The 13,132-nt window shown below is 37.9% G+C and overlaps 1 protein-coding gene and 1 long non-coding RNA gene across 2 annotated transcripts in view; one reads left to right on the top strand and one right to left on the bottom strand.

The window, feature by feature from the left end:
• The window catches only part of LOC146676873 (uncharacterized), a 313,285-nt gene that overhangs the window by 171,895 nt on the left and 128,258 nt on the right, over positions 1-13,132 (top strand). The gene's annotated exons all lie outside the window — the stretch shown is intronic.
• glrbb (glycine receptor, beta b) overlaps positions 1-13,132 on the bottom strand; it is a 30,575-nt gene that overhangs the window by 2,796 nt on the left and 14,647 nt on the right. The window contains exons 6-9 of the mRNA XM_085415877.1: positions 11,212-11,294; positions 10,584-10,724; positions 7,565-7,717; positions 2,399-2,691 (exon numbers count right to left, since the gene is read on the bottom strand). Coding sequence (XP_085272003.1) covers positions 2,399-2,691; positions 7,565-7,717; positions 10,584-10,724; positions 11,212-11,294 — 670 coding nt within the window. The remainder of the gene's footprint in view (positions 1-2,398; positions 2,692-7,564; positions 7,718-10,583; positions 10,725-11,211; positions 11,295-13,132) is intronic.

Below are 13,132 nucleotides of genomic sequence, written 5' to 3'. Positions count from 1 at the left end.
GAGCTAAAAAACAACACGCACAAGGGTTAGGGTTAAATTTAAAAACTGTACTTTTGTGTTAAAATATATATTTATAATTTTAATAAATGACAAATTAAAAAGGCATGAACATTTTTTTTTTGTATCGAAAAAATATCGAACCGTGACACCAAAGTATCGAACCGAACCGAACCGTGAATTTTGTGTATCGTTGCACCCCTAATACCAGCACATTGTATATGCTTCATTTGTCATGAAATAATGAGGGAATGGGCCTGGTCTGGCCACAAAACTGCTTATTAGTAAGCCCTAAAAACAGGAGACTATGTATACAAATGTCTGTAATTCCTAAAGACTTGATCCAAATTTGTTGTTAAACCCACTGAATTACAGCCAAAAGTCTGCACTTCAATCACATCCGAATTGCTTGATTTAAAATCCCCTGTGGTGGCGTATAGAAGCAGAACTGCAAAAATGTGTCTTTGTCCAATAAATTATGAAGGTAAGTGTACCCAACAACATCACATAAGATATAAGAGTATTTTCTAATACACAAATACAGACACATTCATTTTTCTGCAAGTTGGAATTTATCTTTATCAGACTAAGACTGCATGAGGGTTTACAACTGAAACCCTTTTCCATCACGTCTGTACTTTGTATAGATACCTTTCTTGCGAACCAAGCAGCACAAAACAGCATATAGAAACATTTTTGACTGCCATTTTTAAACCTCTTATTATGGCAAAAGGAAACTGAATGCCACACTTGCTCTAACTACTCTTTGACACATTAAAAAGTGTTCTGTTTCTTTACAGTAGTGATGATGTCATATTGATTCTGTATGGAGGTTTTTCTCCAAACTGAAAGGAGCATTGAAATGAGGCTATGCAAGATAGCTGGACTCAATTGGAAACAGACTACCCTTTGAAAATGTTGTAAAAGAGCTGTTTGATCTTGAAACTTGGATAGAACTCTGATGCTAAATCAAAGCTACGGCTATTTTAAGAGGAAAAAATATCTTTGGAGCCAAAACTAGACTTGCTTTGTTTTATGAAATTTTGCCTAATATGGCTGTTCTCTCATCTAGGTTCTTGTGACTCCTCTACAGCCTCTACATGTTATCACAACCTGTGCTTACACAAAACAATCTGCAGGAGGACTTAAGTTAATGTCATCCAAAAAAAATCCCTTTCATCGACTTCCCTAAAGGCCTGCGGGGTGAACAGGATCTAATCAGACTAAGGATGCTTATTCACTGAAGTCATTAAGCTCATTAAAGCTTCATTATTTTGATTTGGTTTTGACAAGAAAACCTATTAAACCTCAATGGAATAATGTAATCCTCTCAGACCAAATGTGGTTCGGACTAACATAGACTCAGAGGTAAATTAATTGCAATTAGGGCATACAATCGGAAGACCCATGCAACATCCTCCCTGTGCATGTAAGTGTCAGACTTGAGCCCTGACCAAGCTGTGCGTATGTGTATGTCAGACACAATGCCAATTATTAATGACTGGATTTCCCTTTTCTCAGTGCCGTAATATTCCTATCAGATACTGGATCTGGTTGTTGATGTGGTTTGGGAGTTACATAAAAGCAAAAAAACTATACACAGGCATCCAAACACTCAACAGTCACTCAACAACAAAAATGCACCATCGTTAAAATGTTTTGGTGATTAACTGGGGCATCAAAACCCAAAGAGGTCGTTATGGATATCATCATTATTGATTACACAAGCATCTGTGCTCTCATTAAGCAAAATGCAACTGAAATCAAGTCCCACATAACATAAATACCCTCGATGTTATCTTGATGGATGATGCAAATATTTATGCCTAATGTATGAGTTCTTATTTAGGGTTTCAGGCAATGTAAAGATGTTTTGGTTTATGCCTCCATGTCCAAATATTCTTTAGCAAAAACTAAATAGATATAAGTGGATAAAGAACAAAATCAGAGGTTTTAAATGCCTTTCAATGGGGAATTTTAAGCTTTTGATGTGTCAAAAAATTGCTTTTTTTCTACTTGTATTTGAAGACAAAAGGTTTTGCGTTTTGAGTTTCTGTGTTCCAAACATAGGCATATATTTTTATGCATAATGTGGCCACGCCTATACCAACTGCCCTCATATAGATGGACAAGAAATGGTGACATTGAAATTATACTACGCATATGCAAAGTTGAAACTCTGAAAAGTAAAAGCTGTTGATGATCATGATAAAAGATCTAAAATGGACTGCAAAAAATGGATTCCACTAGTTTGAGCACCATATGCAAAGCATGTGTCCTCTGGTGCATTTTCATTTGAATTGCTCCTGTTATACTACATGCAAACTCTCATAAGAAGGCTACTTAGAGGTGACTTACAGATACAAACACACTCAAATTATCAAAAACCAAATATACTGACATGCAAGGTGCTGACGTGAAGCGGTGTCCCTCCGGTTCCGTTGACCGTGTTGTTCCGGGCAGCAGGGCTCTTTCCTGCAGCCTTCTCTTTGGATGCTATCTTTGCCTTCTCTGCCTCAATGCGTTTTGGGCTGTTGAGCATCACTTGAACCACGGCATACTCCACCAGCGAGGCGAAACCAAACAGCAGGCAAGCAATGAGCCAGATGTCGATAGCCTTGACGTAGGATACTTTAGGCAGCTCTGAGGCCAAGGAGGTACACTCAGAGGACAAAGAGAGCACTGAGAGGATGCCTGTATGGAGAGTTATAACAAGAGACCTTGTCAGTCATTATAGTCAGATGAGGTATTTTTTTGTTTTTTATATTGAGAGATATGTGCACATTTTAGTCCCTGTGAAAACAGCTAGTAATCAAAACATAAAACCTTCATCCCTGTATAGCAAAAATATTTATTTATCACAGAGGTTAAGCATTTGATTAACTTACGGCTGAGGAGGGAACACTAATACGTTTCATCTTTAATGAATAAAAAAATTAAAAATTCATTTAGTAATACACTAATCTGCAAAAAAGCTTTTAGAATGTCAGAGTTACCTCATTTATTAGGACATTTCCAAGAGCTCAAATAGCCTTTAATGAAATAGCATTTTTAAATCATTTTTACAGGTTGGAGATTCCTTTGCAAAGCACCAAAGCATCCTTACAGGATACTAGTGATGGGTCGGTCGCGAACGAAATGGCTCTTAGAGCCGGATCTTTGACGTGAACGATGCGAGCCGTGGGTTTTTTGTTTTTCGCTTCACGCTGCAAGTCACCCTTGTGTTTGCGCTGAGCAGAGACGGCAAACAGAGCCTTGCGTTTGCGCCCCTTCCCCCTCTGCTCAGCGCTGAGTTGAGGGGGCGGTAGTTACATTCGCAACAGCAGTAGCACACAACAAGAGCAGGAGGGAGAGGGAAAGAAAGAGAGCCGGGAGCAACAACAAGAGACAACACCGTCACATTGGAAAGGTACAGTAAAGAAAATGAGTGACACCAAGAAAAGAAGCAAAGTCTGGAACCATTTCAATCTTAGTGACAAAACAAAGGCAGAGTGTAGTCTACAAGAAAAGGATATCATATAGAGCCGGCTCCACAAACAACATGCACATACACCTAAGAACTGTCCACCCATCAGTGCAATGGGAAGATAAAACGCAGTCAGTTGAGTGTGATATTAATATTTCTAAATGCCAACCTTTCCCTTAATTAAAGATCTGGGCGTTCTCCCCCCCCCCTCTTTTTTTCCCCCCATATTTTAATTTATTGCGTTGTGGTTTGCAGTGTTTTGTGTTGTTTCACTTTAAATTTGTTTAAAAGGAAAAAGCTGAAAATTTAAGTAGTTAAAAGTTGAAATGTATGAAATGTAAATAGTTGGTTTCTGTATTTTATAATTTATTTATTACATTTTATGTGGAGTGAATAAATAAAAGTATATTTACAGTGGCCTTTAAAGACAAAACACGTACAAACTCCAAAACACAACGGAAGTGCTCCAGGATGCTAGGGGCCGTGTTGAGCTTTTGTTACCTAGTGGCTACTACACAAGCCAGGAAGTACCAACAATTGGATTGGGTGTGTGGTAGTAACAGGTAAATGAAGTTTTTTTTTTTTTAATTATTCGAATACACACACACACACACACACACACACACACACACACACACATACATATATATATATATATATATATATACATATATATATGGGGGCGATCGTGGCTCAAGAGTTGGGAGTTCACCTTGTAATCGGAAGGTTGCCGGTTCGAGCCCCGGCTTGGACAGTCTCGGTCGTTGTGTCCTTGGGCAAGACACTTCACCCGTTGCCTACTGGTGGTGGTCAGAGGGCCCGGTGGCGCCAGTGTCCGGCAGCCTCGCCTCTGTCAGTGCGCCCCAGGGTGGCTGTGGCTACAATGTAGCTTGCCATCACCAGTGTGTGAATGTGTGTGTGAATGGGTGGATGACTGGATATGTAAAGCGCTTTGGGGTCCTTAGGGACTAGTAAAGCGCTATATAAATACAGGCCATTTACCATTTACCATATATGAGTGTTTGTGTATTAATACAAAAACAATAGACATATGAATTCGATTGTGTAATTTAAGTGATCTAGGTAGCTCTGTTTTGGAAGTTCAGTTAACGCTAGAAATGTGTTTTGGAGTTTGTACGTGTTTCATCTCTAGGGGCCCCCATAAATATTTATACATAAACATACATAAAGAATACCACGTTTTTTCACATTACTAATTCCTTTTGTGCATAATTTTATATTGTTGTTGATAATTAAGTCATTAAAGCAAGAAAAAAACCTGAAGAGCCGGTTGGGAGCCGAAAGAGCCGGCTCTTTTTAGTGAGCCGAGCTGAAAGAGCTGTTCTCTAAAAAGAGCCGGAAATCCCATCACTACAGGATACAGCACAAATAATTACAGCCAGCCTTTAGAGGGTGTTCTAACAACTGACAAAGAGCTTTGCACAATTTTTTTTCAAATAATAGTGCTGCTTCAGGGACACAATAAAACACACAAATAGTTACTAGGTTTTGCCTCCAGGCCTCATATGGGTCACTCATCAACAAAATGTTCATACTGGGTTCAGGATTTCTAAACAAATTGCTTCTTTCTCACTGGAATAAACTTTAATTACAGAATCGTGGAAGCCTACCTATATGAACAGAGAGAAATATGAAAGTGGCAATATTGGTGTCTTGTTCATCAGTGAAAAAAAAACAAACGTGGGCTATATGAGAATGAAAAACAGGAACAACATACTGTACAGAAAATTTCTGTTGTGTCATGGCAAACCAAGTTATATTGTTACATCTGTTCACACTCCCTATACGGCAAGAATACATGCTGTTTAAACATAAAAACACACACCTCAGTTCAATGAGCACATGGACACATACAGTATATCCACATGTACACACACACACACACATAGACACACACACACACACACACACACACACAGCACAGAGCTATAAATGAGAGTATTCCCACACCTGGGTGCTAACTGACCTGGACTGATCCCATTTAGAGAGAAGTCAGGGGAGGCTTCCAGGAGGAGTTGGAGTGATGATGGAATGAAAGTGGTGATAAACAACTGGAGGGAGGATGGAAAAAAGGAAGCAGTGGAAGACTGAAGTGGGATAACAATGGATTATCTTATCTGTGCAGCCCTGAACACACACACACAGACGTGCCAGTGTGACACTGGGTGTGGGTGACACAGACATATTACACACAGGTTGAATTATGAAGGAGGGGGACAAGCAAATGGAAAGATTTTTTTTCTCAAGCCAGCACAAGATCTACAAATACTCTGTCAATTCTGAAAAGTGTAGTGTTTGTAAAGTGTAGTATAAGCATTTACAGCATATGAAGGAAAGATAATGCATAAACATCTATAAGAAATAGGCAAATATAACATCTATACAGTGATATATAACCTTGCTTGAGGCATTTTTCTAATTAATCTGAACACATAAGGGTGTGCCAAAACGTTTATATTTGGTACATGTAAGACATACTTGAAATATATCTGCTGTAAAAATAGTGTTAAAATTGTTAGTTCACTACATTCATTCATGTGACAGTAGTAGTGTCTTTATCTGAGTATTTTTACATTCAGGACTTGAATTTCAAGTTGTAACATCATTCAGAGATGGCCTTCTCTGAAATAGCCGAATTACTTATTCAGCTATTTCATTAAACTGAATGTGAAAAATCACAGTGGAGCCTGTGATTTGGAGCATTTGAGTGGTAAGTTTATCACTGTTATGTGTTGTACCATACCACATCAGACGTTAAATTAAGCTACAATTTGACCAGGTTAGTTAATCAGTTCCAGGTGTCACATGTTTTGAGGACATCCATTAAGTAGAGACACAAGACAGAAGGGCATCCACGGGGCAAGACAAAGAAATTAAAAAAAAAACCCTATAATGATGCTATGAGAAGAGTGTGTTTTAGCTGAGGAAACTTATGAAACCGACTGTTTAAAAGAACTGACAACTTCATATTAGCCAGTGGTGCCAGCCTGTGCTTAGAATATATTAACCTAGTTCCTTTTTCCAACATACAGGCCTAAGCGAAAGACAAATTGTGTCAACAATCAGTGTTATAAAAAGGGCCACTAGATATTGTTCATCTGGGTCCTGTGATTTATGCAGTACATATACAAAGTCACACTATAATCTAAGTACTACCAGTACCAGACAATCCTTGTCACTTCCCTTGGGGCTCGTTCTAACACTCTAGTAATCTACCTGAACCTCCCTCAGGCTTGATACAACGTGTGCTTCTTTAATTTGGAAAAAAAACAGCACCTGTGTGCTTCAGCACACTCCTTCATTACTTTGGTTAATAGGGATCAGGTGTGCCCTGTTGGCCAGCTCAAGTAGCTTCTGCATTCCCACTGTCTCCGTAACACTTTATTGACTGCACAGAATAACATAAGAATTTAAGTGAAAGACAAGAGCCTGGCCTTGCCTCCAGCGATAATAAGCTAAAATTTAACAAAAGGCATTTTATCAGTGGATGTTTATAGGAATCAGCTTCTTGTCTAATGGGAAAAATAGCTTGAGTGGATGAATGTTTTAGATTTTAAACATAACAGCAAAGAGAAACCAAAGTTATGACAATTAGGCATAAACCAACTGGCTAACCAGCAAAGGGGGCAGTTATTGGTCTTAAACATGGGTTTAAGCTCTCAGCTCTGATTCATGTGTATTTAGCTTACACTGGACAAGGGTTCTTGCTTCATGGGTCCCATCTGTCAATTACAGCGACATTCAATGATTTGTCACATACAGAAAAACGATGGCTATGACACCAACCTCAACAGATAAGTCCTTCATGGTGTCAAAGTGATGGATAAGTCAGTGATCCATACAAACATCCAAATACTTTAGAGTGGTTTCTATTTATTTACTATAGCCTTTTGCCCAATAGAAATCCTTTTAGACAGTAGTTTAAATGTCTAATTCCTCCAATAAAAAAAAAAAAAAACACTCTCACCCATCACTCTTTTTGATCTAATTATGCACTTATCCCTGGATGGAAGCACAAGAAATAGTTCACAGACAATGTGTACTGATAAAGATCGGTGAAACTTATCAAGTAATCCATACCCAAAGGAACCCTGGCAGCACTTGCGTCAGGGTTAATCCAGAAGGAAAGCCATGAAAGGACTACGATGAGCAGCGTAGGGGCATAAACACCCATCATGTAGAAGCCAACCTGTCGCCTTAGGGTGAAGATAACCTCTACACAAGTGTAGTACCCTGCATGACAATGGAAACAATGGTCACATATCAAAACATGATTTCATCAAAACATAGCTAAGGTAGTTAAGTAGGCATGTGCTTGATGGCACTGGCAGTGCCTTCATGCACATGATTTATGTGTCCCAATTCAGAGAAATGGCACTATATGAAGCCCATGCTCCACCTTACCTTTTCCCATAAAGCATAATTAATTAGAGACAATAGCCAGCAGTAGTTTTAAGATCAATAAGAAAAAATAAAATGTTACGTATTGGTTGAAATGTGGTCTTCAGAGCATCCAGTCCCTTAACTGAAACAGAGCAGGTGAGAGAACTGGCACTTCACTGAACGGTCTATAAAAGCCACATTAGGCATTAGGAGGTAAGGTAAGTTCTTTATGCACTCTACTTCGTCCTTTGGCCAAAGAGAAAAGCAAACTGCAGTAGTGTGCATCATTTGTCATGGAGAAAGCAAAAAGAGAAGACAACAGCCAATAGGCTTTAATATAATTTCACATAACTTTGTTAAAGCTGAGACTTATTTGAGCACTCAAGGTCGCACATCAGAAAATACTGCTTCCTACTGTGAATGTGCCAAATGTGTAGGATGTCTGAACCTGCCCCAAATCCTTTGAGTTATTACTGTTAGAATTGGCACTTCCATTTTCTCTTTTTTTTAAGTGATTTTGCTTGAAAGTACTATATACATTCCTACTAATAACTTATCTATTTTTCAATCACTCATTCCTGTTGGAAGTAAAGCCATCATTAGTAAGCCTGAGGAATAAGAATCCATAAGATTCAGACCTTTTCAGGAGCCTTTTGTTTCTGAATATAGAGCCTAGTTAGTCGGTCTAATGGGATGGTAGAGTGGGTGGGCTGAAGTAATATTTAACTAGCTCAGGGATCTCTGGAGCTTTTATACAGCATATAAGAGCCGCCTGTGTCGCCAAGCAGGCTTGAACCAGTCGTAGACAGAGGTGATCTTTGTGTCTGGCCAGGTAGCCATGGCAACCAGTTAAAAGCCTGACTCATCGCCAGCAGTGTGCCTCCCCAAGTGTGAGAGCATTGAGGTCATACCAGCTCTGTTGGCTGATAGAGATTTTTCCATTTCATTGTGAATTCATTTTGTACTCACATAAGTCTGCATGAGTGTATACCACAGTACCATTACCTTTTTCTTTTTTGCAGTTTTACTTCTTTTATTACAGGATTAGTTATTATTCTTAGTTCGGCAAGCAGCCTGGAAAATGACAACTTTTACAAGCTGTCTGCTACCCTTCACTGGTATTTAGACACATTTAAAAAAGAAAAAACCTCTTAGCAACAATATTCAGTAAGGACCACATAATTGTATATAAGGGTACTGAGGCCTGTAATGCAATTCAATATTTAGGACCAAGAAGGATAACCCAGTAGGTGGTTCACTTCTGGCAGGGCACACTGTCATGATAACTGATGCTGCACACCTAATTTGCTAGCTTCAAACACAGTTCAAGACAGCAGATAAAAACATAAAATCACCACCTGGGGATAAATCTGATTTTTAGAAATAATAAACAATTTTATTATTTCATATTTATATAGTAAATAGCTTTTTTTTTATTATTATTATTCTCATGACAAATGGGAACAAACAGATCTTATCCTGTGTAGTCCTTGTTGTACATTTGGCCATTTGATGATAACATCAGAATTTTTGGTAAAACATACTTAGAAAAAACTTGGTTAACTTCCTTAAGAAACCACCTTCGTGTGATTGTTTAAAATAATAGGCTGTAATGGACATATTGAAGCCAAATAATTAAAAGATTCTTGGAAAACTGAATGTTACCACTGTTATTTTTACTATACTCAGTGCACAACCTATTAGCTACACCTTGCTAGTACTACATTCACCCCACTTTGGCCTTTACAACTGCCTTAAATCTTCATAGCAGAGATTTCTCAAAATCCTGTAAACATTCTTCAGAGATTACTTTTATTCTTATTGTACAAATGGATGAGATTTTCATGGTAAAGTGAAAAATAGATCCAGGACAGAAAAAGCTGCATTATGCCGGTCATACAACTTCAGCTTTTTGCAAGAGTCTGCACAGACAGCATGCTAATGCTAAGCTAGCCAGCATACTAAGAGAAGAGTCATCTGTGTCCTAGTTTGAACAGCGACTTGTGTTGGTGTGTTGGGCCCAGGGAACACATTCACATAAAAAATTAAATACATTTCAATGGGGTTTTTTTTTGTTTGTTTTTTCTATCTTTACATTTTATTTAACCATGAGCAAAACCTTCCCTGTGGTTTGTCTTTTAAAACTCTAAATTACTTTAAACTTGTCAACATTAGGTTTGACTACTGATAACACATCATGAAATAGAAATAATATGAATGAGAGGAGTTTGCACTGTGACAACTCAAAGTCACTCCATGTTTCAAATTACAGCGTGTGCTAATATTATTACTTTGTTTACTTTGAGGAGAGTCAGAGTAACCTTTCAGTCATGACTAAGTAAATTTGTAATATTTCTGAATTTGTCCTAAGTTATCTGATACATCTGTCTGCTCAGTGACTGTGATTTTTGGTGGCTTCCCAAGAGGGAGATAGTCAACAGTTAATGGCAGACATATCCATATGACTATACTTTTAGGTTGAGGATAATTTTCTTTTAAAAAAAAAATTAATATTGCTTAAAACAATGTTCATAGAAAGTCGGAATTTTAGCGCAGATGCCAGCGCAGGGAAAAAAAGTAATTTAGTAGTTCAATATACCCATTCAGACTTCTACTGTACATTTTTACTGTCAGCTGAGCGTAACTACTTTCTTTGGATGGTCAAAACTTTTTAACTTTCTTATCACTTTATATTGTTTCATAACGATGAAAGTACCTGTGCCTGCATAGTATTTGGTGCAGTTTCCATAAGTAATATCTTCTTGTCGGATATCAAACTGTGGCAGAGCAATAGCATCCATTTGCACAGGGTCTCCTGTCTGCCACATAAACTGCAGGTCATCTGTTGTATAACCAACTGGAAATCAGGAGGGCACAGATACAGAGATAGAAAAACAGTCAAACACAACAGATATATATAGTTTAAGCCCACCGTTACCACCCTTCCAATGAACATAACAGTTCAAATGCATGAAGCCATCCAGAATATGATACATCTCAGCAGTCAGGTTTGGCTTTACAGGGTAATGGCTTCAAGTTATGTTGCTTATTTAAGTCTAACTGCTTTGTAAACAAGATGCAGTAAAGACATGTCAAGCTCAATTAGCTATGAGACTCTCACAACAACCCTAAAATATGATGATTTATTCTACTGCACTAAGTGTTCACCACTGGAATTGGCTGCTAAACACAAGCAAAATGCTCTTATTTACCCTAAAACCAACTACTTTACAAAAACAACAACTATATTCCCAACTCATAAATACTGAATGTCTAAAATATCAGCAAGCACATGTGTATACTGATGAGATACTTTAAAGAGTTGTTAATTTAGGAAAACTTACAGCTTTCAAGTTGCATTTTACACCTCTGTGTGTCCATAGGGAATAAGGTCAGATCAAGTGGACAAGAAAGGGTGACGGACAACCTGTCGGAGGAAGAAGATATTTATTTTTTTTCTTTATGGCTGCTTTATTGTATTCATTGCATATATTACTGTATACACTTCACAAGATGAAACTCTAGATTACACTGGAGCCAAGGGTTTAACCCGAAAGGGTTTTTTTTTCTGAGTGATATATTAACATGGAATAAAATGGTACATGCAAACATACAGACAATTCTCTTTGGAGATGAATAAAACCTGGCAGCAATCCCTTTGAAGATTAAGTCTGTACATTCACATTTCTATTGGTTATCCAGTTTTGTGTTACATGGGGGCCTGGAACCTATTCTACTTGTTGTAAGGTAAAAGGCGGGGTACAAATCTGTTTTCCACTAAATTTTGTGCATGTAAACAGTTTTATCTTTTGAGTTTCCAGTTTTACAGTCTTAATTACTGAAGAAAATATATTAAAATAAAGTAAAGAAGGACAGAAAACACAGGCAAATATTTCCAGTATAGACTAAAATATATCAGAGTGAATTTGCAGTACTTCAGGTCATAGACACAAATGATCCATGATTAAATACATTGGCAGCACTACAGGTAATAGTTCTATGCAGCTGGGTCAAAAATTATTTAATGTGCTCAGTCTACAGATGTGTCCACAGCTACATAATATAATTTTGCACTTTTATGTAGTCTAATATTGAGAACACTGAGCAGTCATTTGGTTACTACTAAGGTTGATGCTACATTAATTCAGTCTGAAACTATGCCAAATTAGCCAGGAGATAAGATGTACCACAACGTAAGGAGTGCTCTGACACGTTGATAAATATGTTTTTTTCCTTTCTCACTGGGAGGTTGTTTTGCTCTAAATAGTAGCAAGAGGTGTCTCCTTTTTATTTGACATAAAAGCCATAGTAAAGCCTAAAAAGAACAGTTAGTGTTTTGACACAATATGACAATCTTAATGGTCAATTGTTTCTGTATCCAGGGATACAGCCCTCAAGGCACACACAACCAGGTAATAACTTAGAAGTGGGTATTGATAACTGGTTGAAGTATTGATAAGAAGTGATAAGCCATGATTGCCATGGTTCCCTGTAGTGTGAATGGAAGCGTAGTGAAACTGTGAAGAGACTATTCATGAAGTCAGATGCATCTTTTGAAATGTGTTGGTTTCAGTGGTAAAGCACAACTTTTATTTTGAAGGCCAATGTTCTCCGATTCCAGTTTGTGCCACAATTTTGCAAGTTTTACTACAGGGTGGTGAATTTGCAGATAAGTCGGTTTGTTCCATGGAAAACACAAGTGACCCTGATGATCTGCTGGTGACCAAAGCAGTCACAAAGGGGTATCTTCATTGCAACTGATTTCTCTTAGCAAAATCCAGCAACACCTAAGAACCACTTGCAAACCAGTTAAAGAACACACATTTCTTTCATAGCAAGCAGAGGTTGTCAGGGAATCGCCAGCTTGGGACTGAGGCCTAACATGGTTTACAAATTTCTAAATATTCCACTATGAGGCTGCCATTATGAAGTGATTACTTTTGAAGTCATGTAAGTGTTTACATTCTTTGTTCTATGGCCAATAATAAACTCTAATAGCCTGAAATACAGCTTAATGTATACTGTTTATAGAAAGCTAGATGTAAGGTAACACCCTATTGATCCCTTTCAAATACAAGATTTAATAACTCTAATATCTAGCATATTGGACTCCTTTAGCTAAAAGGCTGCTGAAAAGGCTGTGTCTTCAGTATGGCCGCCCAGCTCCAACAATTGAGTTGTGACTGACTTGACTTCAAGATAGGCAGGGTAACGCTACGCTATCCTTTTTTAAAAATTAGTCTCTAGTTATCAATGCAGGACACA

Source organism: Rhamphochromis longiceps, linkage group LG2, assembly GCF_057381845.1.
Source record: "Rhamphochromis longiceps isolate RC_006_pf linkage group LG2, R_longiceps_female_GT1.1, whole genome shotgun sequence".
Classification (NCBI taxonomy): domain Eukaryota; kingdom Metazoa; phylum Chordata; class Actinopteri; order Cichliformes; family Cichlidae; genus Rhamphochromis; species Rhamphochromis longiceps.
This window is presented reverse-complemented; position numbering and strand designations above follow the sequence as displayed.